The sequence below is a fragment of the Cloeon dipterum genome, chromosome 1 (genome assembly GCF_949628265.1).
Source record: "Cloeon dipterum chromosome 1, ieCloDipt1.1, whole genome shotgun sequence".
Taxonomy (NCBI): Eukaryota; Metazoa; Arthropoda; class Insecta; order Ephemeroptera; family Baetidae; genus Cloeon; species Cloeon dipterum.
The window spans coordinates 19,673,896-19,695,776 of NC_088786.1; the positions used below are offsets into that span (position 1 = coordinate 19,673,896).

At 39.2% G+C, this 21,881-nt stretch overlaps 1 protein-coding gene across 1 annotated transcript; it reads right to left on the reverse strand.

Moving 5' to 3' along the window:
• Positions 1–7,972: 7,972 nt before the first annotated feature.
• On the reverse strand, positions 7,973–14,918 carry LOC135948629 (SOX domain-containing protein dichaete-like). Its single transcript, XM_065497998.1, has 2 exons — positions 14,742–14,918; positions 7,973–9,659 (listed from the first exon to the last, which is right to left on the reverse strand). The coding sequence occupies exon 2, from the start codon at positions 9,655–9,657 to the stop codon at positions 8,923–8,925; it is 735 nt and encodes a 244-aa protein (XP_065354070.1). The 5' UTR covers positions 9,658–9,659; positions 14,742–14,918; the 3' UTR covers positions 7,973–8,922.
• Between the last annotated feature and the right edge of the window lie 6,963 nt (positions 14,919–21,881).

Genomic DNA, 21,881 nt, shown 5'->3' on the forward strand with positions numbered 1-21,881 from the left:
AAAGAACGTCTAGTTGCTAATATACAATTATCTCACAATTTGTCAAAATACGTAAATATTGCACAGTTTAGAATCATAGCATAGGAGAAAGGGTGACACTTCTGGTAAACAGATGGCTCAATTACGGTTCGAGATAATGTTAAAAATAATTTTTAAAAATTCATGTAGCTCCATTTTTACCGTTGAGAAAAAATCGCAATTTTTAATATATGTATTTAATTTTTACATTTTGAACTAACATTTTGCACATCCTTTACCATCGCACCCTTAATATATCCCTAGCGATAAATAAGTAATAATTATTCCATACTAAATAAAATTAAATCATAATGATTATAAATATCTGTTTTAAACAATACACATTTTGTATGTAATTATTTTATTCATACATATCTATTGTTAATTATCAAATAATCAAACCGTCACGGTAAAATTGCGCATCGCTCAAGAAACACCCATATTTTTGTTGCCGAATTCATTGTTGTTCTCTTCTTGCAATAAGGAAATTCGCGTTTGGTTGTTTTGCGCAATTTTTCGCTACCAGTATCATCTTTAAAACAAAAGGTTAATCGCTGACGAAAAGCAGCTCATATGCTGATTTTGTTGAGTGTCAATATTCTTCCAACAATATAACTTTTTGCTTATTCCATCATGCTTGCACTTTAGTTTCTTGCTTTATTCTCTTGGAAGTGTAGTCAATTCGAAATTAAATAATTTTAAATTGAATGGTGTTTTTCTCATTAGTTGGAAAATAGTTGTGTAATTTGAGATATATCTAAATTTTCCATCCCTTAAACTGATAATTCTTGGCTGCACTTTACACCATTTTAATTGAGATTTCAAGTGGAGGCAGGCTTGTTAATTTGTACGAGATCATTACCTCCTCCTGCGGAGGAGGAGGGGCGCTGCTCTCATGCACGGTTTGTTTGACTGCTCGCGATCTCGAGTTAAGGGTTGAGCTTTGCTCTTCACGGCGTCGTCCTAGCTTTTTGCGGGGTGCAATAAACATACGTGTGTGCATGATGCGATGACGAGTTAGTGAGCGTGTATAAGCTAGCGAACATAATTGTGCAGATCTTGTTTAGCATATGCTTGGCGACGACGACGATGACGACGACGGCGAGGGACGGATGCGCAGCCAGCAAGGGGTGCGTTTCATTGGGGGAGTATTAAAAAACTTATTATTAATCTGAAAGCAGTGCAGCGCGACTCCACTTGCGGCGGCGGCAGCGGCGGCGACACGCCAGTCGAATTAATTAATGCGAGAGCGAAAAGTGCCGAGGGCGCGCCGCCGTTTATATTTATTCGTCCGCACCGACGAGTGGATCGAGTGTGTGCGAATGCACTTGCATTGAGGATTAGATGTTAGACCTGCTCTTATGCACTCACCCGCATTGCGCTTAATAGCTTTTCGCATATCGGTCGCTTCGTTAATTCAACAACGGTCAATTGCAAAAAACAGATTATTTTAAGTTTGGTATTTGCTCGAGAGATTCGATACATCTGCAATTTTATAGCTTTTTGTAGAGTACCATTTTTATTATTTTAGTATGCTTTGTGGGTGATAAAGAGGTATTGAGATCACAAAGTTCGATGGAAAAATTTGAGGCCGTTTCCCGAAGTATCAGAGGAGTCAGCTTCTCCGAGTTTACATAATTGAGATTACCTAAAGAACATCAAATTTTGTGCTAAAAGATGGCAACTTGCAATATTTTTTGGATTTTTTCCAATTGGAGTAACTTTTGAATTAATTATTAAATTTCAAATATCTAAAAAAGAGCCACTTAATTGTTTTTCTAAATATGGGATAAAATATTTCCCTAAGCATATGCAATATGTCTATAAATTTTCAGGGTGGTGATCGGTGATCATTGATCATTTTAGTTTCCAAAATATGGAGGGTCAAAGGTTGAAAAACGGGTACTTTTAGAATAATATGCGAAAAATAAGCAAAATTGCACGACCGGTTGATTTTTACTCTCAGAACATGCTGAGAGTGACCCCTGAGGTCAGATAAGACCAAAGGAACAGGTAACCTTGAGTCAGGGTAGCTTTTAAGCGATCAATATATTATTATTTCCCATGCGTAGCCACTTAAACGACGCCGGTTATATGTATAGACGGGCTATTTGATGGTTCAATCTGCAAGATCTGTACACCGTTGAAACGGTCAAGGGTGGGCCGCGGTGGCTCGGTGGGCCGCGAAAATCAACAGTCCCCGGTAAAAAATTTGGTGCCAGTCCGGGCCTGACAGTCACGTCAAGAGCTTCCAGAAAACGTGAAATTTGACCCTCTGGAAGCAATCAGGGTGCTGAGGCAATACTCTGCCCAAAATCTCGTTCCTAATCGCCCTTGAAGCGAGCAAAAGGCCTAAATTGCTCAAATCACACAGTCATATTCTGAGAGATCTTGAGTTTTCTATCCTAAAATTTCCACCTATCATCGATTTGCAACGAGTTTCTCGATTCAGGAAAATAAAATTCAAAGCATCACATGAACCAATCGAGGAAAGCTGCCAATTCGATGAGTAAAAAATAATAATGTGCTCTCGGTACGCTGCGCTCGCGCTTGAACGCATTATTTAGTTCCGTCGAATGCGTATCCACTGCCGGTTGAGGAGGCGGGAAAATTAGTCGGCGCATCTCGCTGGCGCACGGTGTTGACGACTAACAAAGTAAGATCATTAAATAATAATGTATAACGACGAGAGAGTGTACGTGTCTCCGTTGGAGCGTGCACGCGCGTCGCGTTCAATAAAAAGCAGCGAGCGAGTGAGCGAACGAGCGAGAATATATATATTTCGTCGCGAGGGCTGAATCACCTGCGCTTATGTACTTAAAGGATGACATTTCTGTTGTCTGGCACGCCATTATGCCGAGCGAGCGAGCGAGCGCGCCGTGTGTACGTATGCAAGAGTGATTCCATTGTGGAACTGTTTTAATTAAACAGCTTTATTCAATAGACAGCGCGCGCAGAGAGGCAATCCTCGCTATGCGGAGCGAGAGAGAGAGAGATGCTGCCACTGCTCCTCCCCTGTAGCTATACTTATTATTATGTGCTCGGAGGCAGCATCCAGCGGCGGCGGCGGCGGCGGCGGCAGGTATACACGTGTTATGCCCAAGACCCGAAAACGGACAAAATCGGGTCTGATATACGTTATGAATCGGGAATATGTCTGAGGAAAAGTGAAAAATTATGATTCGCGTTAGGAAAAAATCTAACTTTTTGGCGTAAATTGCCAGCCCTAAATTATTTTTGATAGGTGTCCCAGTTGAATTAGAGGACTGAAAAAAATAGCCGTACGACTTTTCCTCCCATGAAGAATTCATGTTTAGTGCCTTCTCGATCTTTTACTATTCTGCTACTGATGAGCAGAAAACCGATTTTTTGGAGTCGACTTCCAGCAGAAGAGTTGGTCGGTCTATCGATTTATACAAGCTTGGAACACATTATTAAAAGTTGATTTTAAGTAAAGCTGCGCAGAAATTTTTTTGTTAATAATTGTTTTTCACTTGTATACTTAAAATGTGTAAAAATGAGTGAAAAGCAAAAAACTTTCCAGGTTGCCGTCTAAATTTTTGAGGAACCCGGCTCCAATAAGTTTTGCGTGTGCTATTCAAGAGGCGTGCACTACCTCCTTGTTAAAAATCATGATTTACCTCGCCAGAAGGGAAATTTAGCTCATAATTCACACACCATTGTATTTACGAAAGGGATCGAAATTAAGCAAAATATCATTGATAAATCTTTTAATTTTTTTTTTCGAGAAATTTGGCAAAAAAAATATTTGTTTCTTGGTCCTGATTTTCTTATTGCACATCGAAGAGATAAACTGTTGATATATCATACAACACATTTCACAAACAATAAACTCAATGACATTCTTGCTATATATAGTTAACAATGCAAACTTTTCTTATTGTTGGCCAGTTATGATCAGCTTTAAATTGAAATAATTGCGATTGAGAGCACGCAAATCACGGAAGAAAGCAGCAAAGCGTAACATGGTAGCGCTGAAATTGCGCATCGCTCAACCTCAACAAACACCCAAATTAAAAGCTCGGCTTCTCGGAAAATCTTTAACGCTGATCGGCTGGCGCAACGCACACATGTCGTTGTCAGCAGCTCCTCTATATTAATCCTATATATATGTATTAATTGCTAATTGTAAGAAAATGATTTTTTCGTCGCAGTGTCTGCAAAAATGTCCGTTTTTACTGGAAAAGTGCAATTTTAATGGAAAAACGCCTAAATCCGGCTACAATGATGTCTAAAAAACAGTCTAAAACAACCTATTTATTTGCGATAAAACCTTTAAATTAACAGCCTTTTATAATATTTCAATTTCCTGAACTTCTTGAATTAAGAAAAATCAGTTTCCACGCGCACCTTCAGGTTGGGAACACATCTGGTCTTGTTCATTTCAGCAAGAATCGGAGGAGAGAAATAAATGCAAATAATCGGGTTTTGAACGTAACAGTCATGTAAAACAGCAGCTCTCTCGGTGAGGCATAAAAGGTAGAGCGGTGCGCATTATTCGGCCACAATGGCTGCTTCTCATCATCACTGGCTGCTCCGGCGCCATTATTTTTCCAGCATTATTCCCGTCATCACTCCTTCCTTCCTCCATTGTGTTGAGCAAAAATACATTCTCGCGCACAATGAAACTGCGAATCTCGTGTTTTATATTTTTAATTTCGCTCTGCTCGAGCAGAAATCATCGCCCGCGCGCGCCTTGTGTGTTTGTGCATCTCGCGTGCGATGCTCGCTTTTTGCTTTGCTGCCAAATGAGAAATGCACTCGGCCGGATGGCACTTTCGCGCCAGTCCAATATTAAACCCATTTCTTTGCTGTTTCCTTTGTGCTCCGCCTCCGCGCATGATTCAAATTCGCAAGTTATCAACCTCCACCATCGATCGATTCGTCCAACAAACGCACGCACAATATATATCCAGATTATATATAAACTTGAGAGTTTGTGCCGTGACGTAAACGTTTGATTTTTAACTGTCTGCCATGTTATTGGGGCGATCTTATTATTTCCTTGGCTCATTCAGACGAGAGAACTCGGAATCGCATTCATGTTTTTTAGTACCGGAGAATTTCGCTTCACAGTTGCTCCTGTTATTTATTTTAGCACCCAAAATTTCATCGAGTCCAAAACTGACACAAATGATCAAATTTACAATTCACCAGAAAGAAGGGAAAGATAAAAAATAACCAAAGCCATAAAGTTGTTTTCCAATATATAAACTTTCTGGGAGGCTTTTTTAATATGTGCACTTTATAGAACGTTTTGTATCTGAGTAAGATCACGAAATGTGTTTCATTTTATTTTAATTTAATTTATTATGTATTAATTCTAGAAATTTTCAATTTGTCCTCTGTTTGAATCCATTTCAATTATTGGTAGTTAATTTTTGATCAACAATGTGAACATTATTTTTCCAACTTCTCTGTTTCAATTTTGATTAAAATTTCTGAGGTGTGATATGTACAGATTCCGACTTGGAGAACTTTAGTTTTGAAATTTTATTTAATAATTTCCACATCCGATTGTTCGATGAGCCAACTAATAATCTGTACTTACGGAACCAACATTCTCCACACCTATACAGGCTCACAATAAGTTCGGTTTTATACTGTGCTGTTTGCATTTATATTTTATCCGATGACAATGGAGATACTTTGAACAGAAGGTCCTTAAACAAAAAAAGGGCCGTTTAAAGCGTTTAACATGGAGCATTGTTATTTGCATTTTATTATTATTTCTTGTTTCAATAGTCTAACTGCTAAGTCCACTTGAGCCAAAAAGGAATTAAGTGAATTCAATATCCGGAACAATGAAAGGTGCAAATTCCCACAGTGCACAACAACAGGTATTATAAAGTGCGGGAAACACAAAGCACCGCGCACCTTCTGCGCACAAAAATCTCTCTGGATCCGGATAATGCAACGGCCGATTTTTGCCTGCTTTTTGTGCGCGCACGCTGACCTTGCTCTCGCGCTTCGGCAGTCTTGGGAGAGTGTATAATTCACTTGAAAAACGAGCATTCACTCGAAAGTATTCTTTTCTCGATCCACTCTCTCATAATAATGCCGGCAAGGGTTCGACAATGGCGCTTTTTCAAAAGGCTGCTGCGATTCTTTTTCTTTATCCTCTCGTCGACATCAAGGCACTCGAGTCACCCGATAAAAAACAGAGTTAAATATCACACACGCACCCATCATGCAGCGTGGAGGGCCGTCGACGCCGAAGTTGAAGCACTTGCAGCTGTTAGTCCTTTTTGTTTTCCTCGACAAACGCATTTGTTTTTCCCAAATCATTAATTCGATCGATACAAGAGGCAAAAAGTGGCACGCATAAAGTCGTGACTGACAGCAGTGTATGTGTGTAATTTGATGGAGAGTCTTTTTATTCCTTCCTTTCTTTCGTCTGCGAGGTTGGCAGCTCGCGGAACCCTCCTGCCTCAAATTGTTTACAGAGAAACCGTACTCGTTAATAATAAAAAATGGGTACTTGACGTCACACGGCGATTTATCTCGCTGCGTAAATGCAATTGGAAAACTCTTTCAATTCAGCTAACAAAGCAGCGGTGCAGTTGGCGTTCTAAAATGTTGGCTTCCCAACGCGAAGAGGACTAAACTTTCAATTTTAAAAAACGAAGAAGTCAATCCAAGCGGAGAAGCCATTTTTTAACTTAGAATTTTACTTAAATTTTTCTCTGGGTTCTTCGGAGAAAAATTAATTTACTTTTTATCATTGTTTATATTATAAATTCAACAAGTCTTTTGTCCCATATCATGATGCGTTTGTTCAATGCCAAAATTACCATCAAAATATTTCAACAAAATCCGTACTTTGAAGTGTATTCACAAACATTTTTTCAAAACATGTTTTGCATACAAATCTTTTCTTGCAAACTTGTTAAGCCAGACAGATTTTTTTGAGTATTTTCGTTAATTTTAATTATAAGATGACAGTCTGGAAATTTTAAGACTTCCTTACTGATTAAATTTTATATTGTGTTTATCTCAACAATCTGACTCAGTTTTAATTAAGTTACTCATTGAAGAAAATACTAAATTGGCATGTAGATCAAATTAAATAACGGAGAAAGTGTTAAAATGTTCGTGTGCGGCTTCTAACATTCATGTACACGGCTGAAAAGCATAATACACATCATCAAAAGAGAGCATTTCTTCTTCTTCTTCTTTTCTAGAACTGGTGCTGCTTTCATGTGATTAGGCTGCTTTGTGCACTCTCCACGACGAACGGCTCTGACAATGAGTAATTGATTTATTTGATGTAGACTCTGCAACCTTTCACATAATGCTCCGTGTGGCGTGTTTTATTGTGCGTATTATATATATTTTACTGTGTATAGTGTAGTTCACGGAGGGTTCGCGTAGAGAGAGGAGGAAAATAAATACTCAGTGCGCGAATAATAATATGAATAACTTTTCGAGGGCTCGCCGTGCTTCTCCCTGCTAAAAATGAAATGTGTACAAAAACATCAAGCACAACTTTGTGGTGCTCTCTGAGAAAACGCTCGAGTGACCCCCGTGAAAGGAGGCAGGCCACGATTTTATAATGCGCCGAGAGAACGAGCGAGCGTTTCAGGGGGCGCAGTGAAAAGGCAGAGAGTGTAGCAGCGGCAGTATTTTGTCACTAATTAGTGAGTGCGTTGGATTTTTTGATTCCCCTGCTCTTGACGGCTTTTTCAGCTCAACTTACTTATGTATGAAAGCAGCAAAATGCTAACTCGAGAGGCCCGCCCTTTTATTTGCCATTCAAAGTGACTTTTGGATTCGTTCGCAGCCCTTTTTAATGGTTTTACAGCCAGTTATTACGCACGCAAACATCAAACTTATATACGCAGAACTCATTCTGCGCTGAAAGCTGAAAGAGAGTAAAATAAGAGGGGTTAAATTTACGATTGGCTAAAGAAACAGCGTGTCTGGATTTTGATAACTTTTTATTGTCATCTTAGGGATGTTTCAAAATTTAAATAATGCTCGTCAGTGCATGCAATGACGAGAAATTAACAAGAAAGAAAAAACAGAAATTTTCTGATTTAACAGGCGGGGAGATTTGTTTTCTCACCCGATTCACATAATCAAATGCATTTGTAAAATAAATACATTTATATTTTGGTGCAATCCTTGGCAAATAAATATTTTTTTCATAATTTAAGCACAATTCGTTAAAAATTCTGCTAACGTATATTAATGCTAAGAAAGGAACTTATCGAATCTTGGAAAGTTGTGAGCACATTTCCAAAGTGTCAAAATTATAACTAATAGCAACATTTCAACTCGCATCACACATCATGCTCAAATTTTTCTACTGCCATACAGTCTTTGATGAAAAACCATTCAATGGATGAAAGGGGAATGCCAAGAAATGTGCTATTTCATTCTCCTTTAGAATATTTCTTGTTTGGAGAGCGCTTCAATTGGTTGAGGTGCAAGTGTAAATTATAAGAGGGAACATCCACGGCTCAATATGAAATTTCTCTAGTGATTAAGTTTTATTGAGCTTATACAGTATATTTCAAAACTATTCTTCCACATATCTATATATACAAAAAATAAAGTTTTTGCACAAAACTGATTACAATAGAGCGCCGTTGCCATTTTAAACAGAAGCCTGGTAATCAGAGCTCGTTGGATTTTCCTTCTATTTACACGGAAAAATCCTTATCAGAAAAACAATCAAACGACGATCTGATTTTTACATTTTGTTTTCCAAAGCCAGTTCCAAAATTTATTTATTTTTACAGATTTTGATCCACAAGCTTTTTTTGTACAGTTAAATGACGAATTGAGATTGTGGCTAAACTTGAATATGACCAGAGCACGACTTACAACGCGCAGGAAAATCGTCCGTTCGTCACTTTAACTTCATGATAATCTAAGCTAGGGGAAGCTGTCAGGCGGGGAGTCCCGCTCGATCTTTGGCGAGTGAAATGCTGTGAGAGCGGCCGCCTGGGGATGCTGGGGGTTGCCGGGGTCGGCGAACTGCATGCCACCGTACATTGTGTTGTAGAACGAGCTGACGAAGGAGGCCGAGGCGGCCAGTTTGGCGGTGGCCGCGTCCACCGGCTGACCGTGCGTCTGCCGCTGCTCCGCCAGGTAAGCGCTTTGGGGGTAGGTCAACCCCTTGTGGTAGTAAGAGTCGCTCAGGTAGGGCAGCGCAAACGGCGAGTACGCCGGCATTGAGGAACCAACGGTTGAAAGAGGAGAGTCGCACGCCCCCTTTACGCCTCCGTGCCCCTTGCCACCCCCGGAGTGACCACCCTGTTTGGGTTTTCGGCGCGGCCGGTACTTGTAATCTGGGTGTTCTTCCATGTGCGTCGCCCGCAGCCGCTTCGCCTCGTCGATGAATGGTCGTTTTTCCGACTCTGACAGCAACTTCCACTCGCCACCCAGTCTTTTACTGATCTCGGAATTGTGCATTTTTGGGTTTTCAGACGCGATTTTTCGCCGCTGAATGCGTGACCACACCATGAATGCGTTCATCGGTCGCTTGATGTGTCTCGAGGCGGCGGCTGGCCCCGCGGCCGTCCCACCCGGCGCTCCGGCCGCCACGGGGGATGTGTCCATTGGCATCGGCAACCCTCCGCTGTAGGCGTTCATTCCGTAGCAGTTCATGGCTGAAACAGAGAAAAGGAGAACCGTTAGAAATATCCACGAGGGAATCGAATTTTTTTGACAGAATTTACTCTGAAAAAACAACATTCAAAAACAGCAGGATTCTTCGTCATGCGCTTTCAATGATATGGTATAATTTATTGTTCAAGAATTTTAATAAAAGGGTCAAATAATCTAGTTTTTATTGAAATTTCGGCTAAACCAAAGCCTCGTCAGCAAACCTGGCTATTGAAATATTCCCCAGTCACCCGGTGGACATTGACTGACTGACTGAAGAATATTTTCTTAAGGTGCGAGGAGCATTGCTCATTCACACTTTCACACCCCCGACTCTGCTGTTGTATCCTCCGCGGTAATTCATAAAATTTTTCCTTTACAACAGCGCAGCGGTTATAAAATATAGAACGAAATATTTCCCAGCAATCTTTGTGCATTACGTCCAACATATTTTGGGCCTTCAAAATCTAGATTTTCAAAATCTAGATTTTGACCTAAACTTTTGCACCCTTGACACTTATTATCGATTTGTTACCAATAGCTTTCGAATGGTTTTGGGTTTACCACATTCGCACGTGAAAACCGATTTAACAAATTTAATTTTCAAAAACCCGCAACTTTGTGCCCCTAGAATGTAGGCATTTTTTAATATTTTAGGTCAACCTGCTAAGGTTTACACAATATCCTTTGACTCGATCGAATTGAATTGGTAAATCTATAACCGATTAAAAATTTTAATGGAGATGTTGGCATTGGCAAGTAATCAATGAACCGAAAATTTCCCAGGCCTTGGTTAATGCACAAAGGCCTGAAAGAATGGTATATGAGAGAGCAAAAATAACTCTTTGAGTCACGGTCAAGCGCTTGGAAAAGGCTGGATTTCTAAAAGAAAGCGTGTCCATTGTAAAACCATCTTTCTTCATTTTCTTATAACACAAAAGCGTTCCGCTATAGCATCATCTATCAAATATCCCCTAGAGTGGCCCTTTTTCCAGAATCTATTGAGAATCTTTCCGGAAATTGTATTACGCAACCTATGCAGTCTTTTAAACAACAACAAAAGCGCAGTGATAATAAAATGAACTGCGGTGGACAACCATAACATGATCCTACCGTAAAAGTCAATTTAACAAAACTGACAATAAAAACAATAAAATTTTGTCGGTTAGTGAAGTGATTTATAGTGTCCTTTCACGTCGAAATATTTATGGGAAAAATTGGAATGCGCGGGCACTTTAAGAATAAAGAAAAACTAAAAAGAAGCGGAAACTAAAAATATCCTTGAAATGTCTGCAATGATTGTTGCTCTCATGTTCTTCTAATGCCAGGTTGTGGACAAAGAGGAAGCAGGAATTATGCAGCAGAACACCGCCGCGATATTGTCTTGCTACTCTAGTTTGACACATCATGCAGCTTTGTGAAATACCGGCAGCCCGACCTGCATGGGCGCCAGACTCTAAAAATGCAATTTTTTGTCATGGCTGAGAATTTCCTGGCATAAGAACTGGTCAACCGTCGTAAATCCAAATTTGAATTTTGAATTGTTGCTTGGTCCGTTGATTAAAAAGTGGATCTTTTGCTACAGAAATAAATCAAATTGCTAATTTGCCCCAAACTTTACCAGCGCTTGACCATATTCTAGGCAGATTCCTCTGTGCATGTCATACTTTTCGGGGGAACTCTTTGCTGTGAAATTAAATAAGATTAAAAAGGAGACAGTACTCTTTTTTTAACAAAGCTTGCTAAAGTTTCAAACACTTCAATACAAAAATTACTCCGCTATACCTAAGTCAACTTTGGCACCCATTAGGAATATTTTAAGCATTGACAAACTATACGGTGTTTCCAGGATTTTGCGCAGTTGCTATCAATGTCCTCCGTAAAGAGATTTATTTGCGTCACCTTATATAGCGGAAATAAGTTATTCAAGCCATAGTACTAAATATTGAATCCAAAAGGTGTCTGCTCAATTGAAAACAAGATTAATCCCCGTCCGCGGTGCTGAGAGTTGAATTTTAATCAGATTACGTTGCACAAATGCAATTTGATCGTCTCATTAAACTCAATTTCCCGTGCCAACAACAAAGCCGGAGCATGAGAGGGCTGCTATGTCGCGAATAACAAACAAAATTGAAACGCTATGCACGCCGGAACCCAATTTGAATAGTCAAACACGCGCGCGTGTTACATACGCGCAGCATCCTCTCGTTGGAATTCATCTCGGCGAAGAAGAAAAGCGAGCGAGCTCGTCGTGACGCTAATTTATTTCGTGTTGCATACGATTATTAATAATGGTGAAACAAATTATTCATACCAGGGGCAGAACGAGCTTGGCAGCATTATAATAATGCTTATGGCTGCACGCACAATTTATCATGCCGCTACTTACGGAGACAATATTTTGCTGCTTGCCGCGCTATAGCTGTACAAAGAGGGGGAAAAAGCATGCAGGCAGCAGCAGCAGCTCGAAACATTAGCCACTGGCAGGCAGCATCATTGTTACAGATCGTGGATAATAAAAACGCGCGATGATAAAAATCGGGGGAGGGAGACGCGCCGCGCGGCATATGCTTCTATTATCATCAATTATCATCCCCGTGCCGCAATCTCGGGGTGTGTGTATATAGTTATTTCATTAGAAGATTCAAGCACTTTTGTCCCCTTTCACGGCGTCCCCTTTCATTAATTTGGCCGAGTGAGTGCGTTGGCGCAGCACCAGCTTTTTAAATCATCACACTTTGCATTGCGCTGACCTCAAGTGCCCGCGATTGTGTGCCACCTACGCGCTTTTATAATTCGGTTTCTCTCTCGATTCGTTTGAAATTAGAATATTCATGACTGGGTTCACAATATATCCGATTTTCTGTGAAGTTAGATCGAAAAATTTTGGTTAAATTTTCTCTTGAAATTGAGCCAACAAAGATCGGGAATAAAAAAGCCGACAACTCCAATAATTTTCAGTTAATGCCCTGTTTAATGCGGTTTTTTTGAAAGAGAGACATCTCTCTTGTTTACAAAGATCAAGAGGAAAAACGCTAACCAATTCTCTATACCGAGAGATACAAAAATATGATTTCGTCTCAAGCGCAGTGAAAGTGAATTCACGTAGTTCAACAAGGCGTTTATTTTGTTGGGCACTTCATTGTTTAATAAAAAAGAGCCAAATGCGCTTCAAATTTAATCTCGAAATAAAATGTCCAATTGATAGGACAACATTGTTAAAACTGTGACTTAAACGCATTGACACAACCTGAAGAGGCTGAAGATGGAAATTAAAGCAGTGAATTTGCCTTTTTCTCTATAGACCAGCCCGTTGGCTCGCATTGTTAAGGCATTCTCAGGAGTGTCAAAGCAATGGGAGGTATTTGAGCAGTTCTGAGATCTAATACTGGCTACCCAATATCAGAGATGGCAAAAAGTGGTTAGTTTAGTGACTCGATGAAGTGCTCAAATTGCTCAACGGGCTGGGAGGCGCACTTGCTGGTTTGCACCTTTCCACCATGCGTGATTTGGCTTCACGGGACGAATGTCTAGCGTTTCAATGCAGTCCTCGGTGCGGAGGCAAGCGGCCCTTGAGTGGGCTGTCCCTGTCCTGCCTGGTGCGCCCATGTTATCCGTTCGCGGTGTTATTGGCACCCGGGTTTCAGCATTCGTGCTAGTGCAGTGCGCGCCCTTCCCGGTCCTCGGACAGGGATAAAAAGAGCAAAAAAAATAGATATATGGCAGACTCACCATTTTTGCCCAACTCACACTTCTCGCTAGGATAGGGATTAACATTGAATCTTCCCATCAGAGTGAGAAGTGTGAGTGAGCGGAAAGTGTGAGTCCCCCATAAAGATTTTTCGAACAAAATATGATTTACCAATAATGTAGCCGCAGATTCTTTTGTGCGCGTATATGACTCAAAAACAAACATTCACACGATGTCATCCCTTTTGAGTGATCGGTGGGAGAGAATATTCTTGGCGGGAATATTGACAAAATTTACAAAGGGAGCAATGACCTTTAATACCCATGGAACAATAAACAACCCAAGACATGCTTTTTCAAATAACAAAAGCTTTAAAATAATGACCACCCGCATAGGCGGCGATCTGTCATCTATAGGACGCATTTTATGGAATTTGTAACATCTGCGGAGAAGCTTGAAATTCTAGCTTTCCTTTCGTCAGACATCTGGGCGTCCTTTTGTTGTCACTCGCATAATACTCATAAATTGTAAATAAATAAATTATTCATCTTTGTTAGTATTGCTGGTATTGCTTAAATAAATTCAAATCCATCCTACAAGGAATATTTGATAGCAGGTTTTTTAATTTTTTAATGTAGAGCTTATTGATTGCGCATGAATAAAGCTAAAAATTATAAATAATCAACTATATTTTTGTCAACGCTAAAGGATGCGAGGATTATACTTCTTCTTCAACGATTATTGTACCTTTTTATCTCCCCCACACAGAGGGAATTCCTGAATGCCTTCAAACCCCTTTACACCTTTGTGAGAGCGAGACCACGTGACGAAGCGAGGCTATTCATCCCTTTACAGCCCTGCGCGTTGCCTGTGACCGCGTGAGAGAGTGTCGTCAATGAGCCCCCCAAGCAGCGACTCTTTTCCTTGCCCCCCTCCCGCTGAAATAAGTGGTTTCCAAGATAAAGTGCTAAGCTAAGCTCGTTACGAAAAAAGAGTAATAATTACTGTAAACAATGGTTTCATCTTTCTGTAAATTGGAAATTATTTGCCAATATGAGAGCTGGGGGGCTCCGTCGCATCCAAAATTTAGGTAGGAATCTTCTAATTTAAATTAGATTATTAATTTTTAAAAATTACTAGCTTTGAAATCGTCTGAACCAAGCCAATAATAACAGGAAGGAATTTATTTATAAATAATCTCAAAACATAGCAAAAGTAAAATTAGATTTGAGGAAATTCCTTCTGCATAATATCACTAAATTTCAAGCCGTTGTTTTGTAAAATTTCCGATCAAATCAAAACTGACCCCACCTATAACTTTGTCTTGATATTTTTGACAATAATGTGCATGCATTTAACATCAAATCCGGTAATACGACAAAACACTAGGACTAACCTTCGTAAATGTATAAAATTCCGTCAGAAAACGCAGCAATGTTGTCCGTGCGTGGCGATGCTCTCGTTTCGTCCTCAACAGTGCAGATATACCGTTCAATTGCACAATCTAGAGGCGAATGAGACCTTTCCCAATAATTCGAATGATTCGGGCCGAGCTTGATAGGGCGGGGCGCAGCTGCCGCCAATAGAATCGACGCCACGCCCTCCGCCAAGGGAGAGATGCCAAGGTGCACTCCTTTTGTGCGGTGGCCGCGTGCATGAGCATTGTGTCTCTTTTCCTACTTCAATGTGCAGCGCAAAAATAATACAATTCAATGTTATCAGCAGTTTGTCACCCGCAGCAGTCGAACACTGCTTTTAATTATTCACTGCATGTTTTAATTAATTTTTTTCGCACCTATTAATGATAATTTTTTTTTTTACGAAATAAATAGTTATAATTTGTTCTAATTGTAAGGGATACTGTGTGCTAAAAACGTCCCTGACGTTTCAACAGTAAGTCCCTGTAAATACTTCGTTTTCAAAATATTAATTGAGATAAATTTAAAATATTGATCTTTGAAAATTAAAACCAATTTCACCTAGTGAATATAGAATTTTAAATGATTTAAATTCATTTTATTACATCTAAAAATTTGGACTCTAATATAAATTTTATTCTATAATAACCCTTTGCCACTAAACTGGCATTATTAAATCATCATTTTTAATTGGGTTTAAAATAAAGCTTCATAAAAGGAGTTACTTTTACAAGATATTACAAGAATTAACTTACAAAATACTATTCTCAAAATTTCTCCACTTTGTTCGTCTTGGAAGGGCTATTTTGTTAGTAAGACGCAGGGGGTAGAATAAATTTAAACAAGAGTTTGACATTTTTCACGCCTGTACCAAAGCAAAAGGGAATATTATGGTCTCGCGGAGACACATAAAACTGCTTTCTTCGACAATAATATGCTAATGTCCGGCGGCTATTTCCGCAGCTTAATGGCAACTTGATGCTGCAGCGGACAGTGCGCTCGCTGCTGGATGCGGGCACACACGCATAGCGAGACGAGGGTGACTAACAAAGGAAGCAGAAATCGCATTTCTCATCCCCTCAATGAGCTCGTCGCACTCTCATATACTTGACTCTGAGTGGGAATTTATTATTGTTATCTGTGACAAAAGAGGCAAGGGTCGCTTACCCCTAAAACTGCGTTTCCATATGCCTTTATATTATTTTTCTTCTCGTGTTTTTCTTTCTGGCAGTCGCATTTGGGTCGAAACTTCCACATATAGTGATTCAAACGCCTTAATTCAGAATCATATCAATTTTTTTATATATATTTTTCAATCGACGTTTAACAAAAAGTTGAGTCGCTATATTGTGATGTGCCGTACTTTAATGTGCGTTAGCAAATTAATTAAATCACACATAAATAATTAAAAGTTGCTCTAAAATAACCTCTCGCTGGGAGGGAATTCTTTTTTTGTTTGTCGTAGTTTTCGGAAATCGATTGCAGATCACATTCAAAGGAAACATTGTTATTGTTGTAACCTTTTCTCCATTGATTTTAAATACATTTTTCAAATACAAAAGGACAAGACCTTGGACAAGAATGTTTGTGGTATAGAGGTGGAATATCACAAAAAGACACCTCATTCCTCATGGCAAAGTTTTTTCATTCTCCCGATTATTACAGGTGTGCATTGGGGTGAGCTTAACATTACAATAGAAATATGTAGAGTCAATTTCCCAGAATTTCAAAATGTATATTATGTGTCAACTATGAAGGCTTTTATGCTGTGAGGAAAACTTTGTTGTGAAACAGGCTTGATTTGAAAGGTTCAATCAATCACTCACCAGCAGACAGAGCGGATTCAAATGCGCATGCAGTTTGAGTTTTCGTGTCCCAAAGAAAAAGGGGCTTTTTTCCTGCCAAAAATTGTACAGACCGACAAGTTCAGCCTAAAAAGTAAAATCACTAATTACCTAACAATACATTTGAACTAAATTATTTAATTTTCTTCTAAATTCAAAACATCATAATCTAGAAATTTTACTGGTTAATTTGTGAGTCTTCGCATTGCTTTTGTTTGCTCAAAAAGCAGCACATTGTTTGTCTCTAAATAATTTGATAGACACTAGTCCATTCATGTGCGTGCCCTATTGAGCAGGTGAAAAGGGCGGGGGAGGACGGGAACAAGTTGAATTTTCGCAAATTTTGCCCGCTTTAAAATGGAACAAAAAGAGTATTTTGGCCGATTGTCCCCGAATCCGAATGGCTGCTGCGTTTTTTATTACATACGAGTGAGAGAGAACGCGTGTTGAAAGTTTTTTTCTGCTGCATGTATGTGTCCCTATAAAGTGACGTCACAATGCTTGTAAAAAAGGGCCTTTTGTTTCGCATTGTTGGAACACATCTCTCCCTTTGGCCATTGTCTGCATTTTTAGCTTGTCATTTCTCTTAATGGCTTTTTCCATTCTTTCTTTTTTGAAAAAAAAACAAGCTCTGTATATGCATGCGCACATGAATGCACCCTCGTCAGCTATTCATTTCTCTCAGCTCTCTTTAGGGAATTTTCATTTCTGCTGAATAACACACACGGCGTCCAATGGAGGAAATTAAAAAATCACGAGTGCCGCCGAGTTTGTGTGTGGGTGCCGCCGCCACGCCGAGTGAAGATGAGCTTAATTACATTACCCGCGGAACTAATCCAGCGTAAAATTCACCCTGTAGATAAAGACGGTAGCATGTCCGACCTCTGTTTAATAACAAAACCTCCGCCCAGTGAAACCCTTCGATTGCTTCATTCAACGCTTCGTCATGATTCAGGAAGAGAGGAGATAGATATTATTTTTTTTGCACAGATGCTGGCTGATAATTGTCTTCATAACGCTTTTAGAACAGCATTACGGATAAAAAGTACAAGACGTGGAGCTTTTCCATTAATATCCAGGGTTCGTAAATACCCGCATTTTACCGACATAACCTCTGCATTGCAAATATTTTTTTCTGCGGGTTGTAATGCAATTTTGCGCCATTTTTCGAAACACATGCATTTTTATTGCAAATCAAAAATTCTCACGAGAACAGAAATAAGGACTTTTATAAATCAGTAAATATATGCTTCTAGTTTCAACAATAGATCAAAATAATCGTAATTTTCAAAAACTTCTGACTTGTTTGGCGCGGAATTTGACCTTGTTGGGGCTAAATTTGGAAAAGTGCGGAAAAAACCCAAACTGGTGGGTTTTTTCTAGCTGGTTTTTTGCGCATTGCAAAATTTGCAAACCCTGATAATCTCAAAAGAAAAATACAAATTTTTCAAAAGTTTGCTTATAGATAGGTATTAGATATTTTTAAAGCCATCCATGTTTTCTGTTTATTTCTATACCTTTTGCTCAGCTCCTGCATGAATAGCCAATATCCAGCCTGTTGTCTCGCATGGTTAACATTAAGGTATTCTAAGGAGTGTCAAGGAAGTGGGCTGCCCATAATGACAGAGACATGGCAAAAGGTGGTTAGTTTAGTGAATTGAAATGCTCAAACTGAACAGGCTGGGAGGTACAATAAGGCCGAATCACCACTTGCAGGTTACGCACCTTTCCAGCGGATTTAGGGACAACAAATATCTGTGGCGTTCAATAAAAGAACTTATTGTTAGTGCGGCAGGGGTAAATATGGCTCTCCGATGGGCCCAAGAACATCTGCGGCCATTCGAGCCATGCACTACTACTTGTTGTTCCAAGTAATCCACTCGGCGGTGTTATTGGGACCTGGGACCAGGTGAGCGCATATATAAAGCCTACGGGAAGTGATGAGCAGAGGCTAAAAATAAATAAATAAATAAAAGATAGTCTCGGATTCAAGGTGAATTTTTTAAGAGTTTGCACAACTGTCCGTCAGGGTATTTTCCGAGAGCAAAAGAAAATGACAGGATTGTCCGGTATTTTTCCAGGTGATGGGAGTTTCTGAGAATTGTATATGATTGATAAATATTTTAAGTTGAATAATTTAAAATGTTGAAAAATTAGCTCCGCATTAAAAGCTGATTTTTTTATATTTTTGGAGATTTCCCCCAAAGGTACAGGACATGCACTCTTCTTGTCATTTTTCAGCTCTTGGCCCAACTCTGTAATTTTTATCCAAAGAAGCAAGTAAATGAAAAAAATTATTTAACAAATTTAACAAACAATGAACATTTTTTACCTTGTTCACGTGCAAAAGTTTCAAAGGAAGATCATTTAGCAAATTTTCGCAGCGCAAATTAGAGGCAAATGCCATTGATATAAATTTTTTCCGGCAAAAGCTCATTCCGCATGCACGACGACACAAAAGGGGACAAGCGCGAGTGCAGAGGAAGCACACTCGCTGCGACAGAGAAACTCATTTGCGCGAGTTGTGACAATGCGGTTGGATAATCATCAATTATTTTATCAAAGCTCGCGCGCGCACAATCAAAATAACAAGCTTGCTCTAATTATTAAAAGCAGCTCAGCGCGCTAACAATATCAATACAAGCGCGCAGTGAGGAGAGAAAGAATGAGATGGAAAGAGAGAGAGAGAGAGAGAGGGTGCTGCAACAAAAGAACGAGAAGAATAAGCAGCGCCAGAGCAAAATCGACGAGAAACAGAATTGACGAGAGAGAGAAACCGTTGAAAGGGAATAATGAGAAAATGCTGCTGCCGCCGCCGCTGCTTTTTCTCTTCTCTCATTCTTCTCTCTCTGTTTGTGTGCAAAAGTTGTTGAAAAGTAATTAAAAAATGAGACTCCTCTGGCGTTCAGCCAACCAAGGGTCGTGAAAGATGCAGTCTGAGCGATTCCGGAAAATTGGCAGCCAACGACGTTGAAGCTAATTTAGAATGGAGGCAGTCGGGAGATCGCATGAAAATTATTAAAAAATTGATTTTTTATGAAAGAATCAGCCTTGATTTATATCAAACCTATTTTTTCCAAAAATCAGTCTAGATTTTGTTGTTTTTATAGCTTCTAAATAAATTAATTTCATATTTTAAACATGGTTAATTGGTAAAATTAATTCAATGAAAAATGAAATCTTTGATTTTTGGTGATTTTTTAATGTTTTGTATTTTAGCATTGAATAACCAAAATTTTAAATTAATTAGTATACTAGACACATTTTAGTAAAAAACCAATGATGAAACCAAAGCAGACGTCGGGGATGTCACCACTAGGTCTCGGCCTCGAAATTTAGAAGCGACAGCTGGCTGGGTCGACTTTGCCGAATTTAAGCCAGGCGGCTGGCGTGGCTGACAATAGTTATGTTAGTGTGCTTAACGGCCCGAAGGACCGGAGGCGAATTTTATCTCTGGCACTTTTTGTCAATTCCAACTTTTTGACCGGTGTCTGGCGTGGCTGGCTGAAACTCATTATTCTCTCCATTGAATATTGTTAAAAAAAACTAATTTTGAGCAAAATTGCAAAGTATTAAATTCTTCAAACCTAAAATGTTATTATTGGATGAAAACAGAAAGTCTTTAAACAGAAGTAGTGCTGATATATAACTATGTTTCACAACCCTCGGAAGAAGCAAAGTACAAAACAGTGAGCCCACCCGCCGATTCTGCTCTGCTCCTTGGGCCCGCACAGCCAGCTTTTGCACGCGCAGCGTCTGGCAGGGGGCAATCCAATATCACTTGCCAGCAGCGACAACAACCGACGACAACAACAGCGGGACGAGCAGGAAGCACAATATCGCGCTTGATTAGAATAATGACTGCTGTGCTGGCCCGTCGATAATCAGCAGCACAAATAATTATTTATTCCTCTGCCTGCTGATGGTGCAGAAAATGTGAAAACGTTGACGAGCCCGGCGCGGTGGCAGGCAAGCCATTGTGTCGTCTCTTCTCTTCCAGCGCTCTGCTGTCTGTATATACCGTACAAATGGGTAAATTTTATAATAAAACTGGCTGCATGGCCGCTAGCGCAATAATAAGTTCTAACATGTGCTTTTTAAAAAAATTTAATTGTTATAAGCAAAAATCGCATTGTTAATTGAAATAATTTTTCTACAATGCAGAGACTTAGCTATAATTAATATTAATATTTTGAACTTTTTCTCAAAAATTTAAAGCGCTTGACATAATTTCTAGGTAGATTTCGATTCGTGCAGATCTAACCAAAACTGCATGAAACGAAATTTAGGCATTTGAGGAATGAGGAAACACTTTCACTTCAGATTATTGGCACATTTTGTGGCATCGTCCCTGAGCGGGATGTGGTTACTTTTATGTAAACATATTGGATGGACACAAATAATGATGTGGTGAATTCTCACGACCAAATGTTTTCATGCCATGCTGCGCACTTTGTGGGTTGACAAAGTTATATACATAGCGTCTATTGTGAATTACGTTTGGAGGAAAAGTGACCTGAATCTTTTGAAACGATACTGTTCTTCGCCTGTAAAATATTTTATGAGACTCAAATCGAATAAACATTAAATTAAGTACCTTCTGTAGAGTAGTAATGTTTTTCACACATGTTCCCAATTTTTCGTATGCTTAGGCTTGTTGATTCAGATTCTAAAAAATAAATATGGAAAAAATGATGTAAATAAATTATATTTTTTTCTCACCTCATGCTTCATTATAGCAGTAAGAATGCTGTTGAGTACGTCGATATGTTAAGTCAATTTGTCCATCGGCTTCGATCTCTGAAAATATATACATTAATTAATATCTTGTCAAATATTTTCTGTTTAATATCACCTTATTTATTGGCTCATCATTTTCGCCTTCGTCAGATTCGCTGTCAGACGACAAGGATCTCTATAAATTGAGATTTAAAATTTTCAAAAATTAAATTAAATTTTCTTTACCTTTTTAGAGCTAGAGGTGAGTTCGTTTTCCAGATCGTTCATCTTTAGTTTAAGCCTCTCCAGATCCTTTTGTTGTTGATCTTGTATGTGCATTTGCCATAATCAATGTTGAGCTGATCCATAATTGTGTTTTTCACTCGCTCAGGCTGAAATTAATACGATTAGATTCGAAAATTTAAATTCAACATTTCTACATTTACTTGTTCAATTGTTTCTTTGTAGGTTTCCGCACAATTTTGTATTCCGGTCTTAAATCCGGATTAAATATACGTCCCTTCCTTCACGCGACGAACTTAGCAGATTGATTTG

Bases quoted from the DNA above. Each gene is read 5' to 3' on its own strand.
- LOC135948629 (XM_065497998.1), bottom strand. From the start codon at position 9,657: ATGAACTGCTACGGAATGAACGCCTACAGCGGAGGGTTGCCGATGCCA.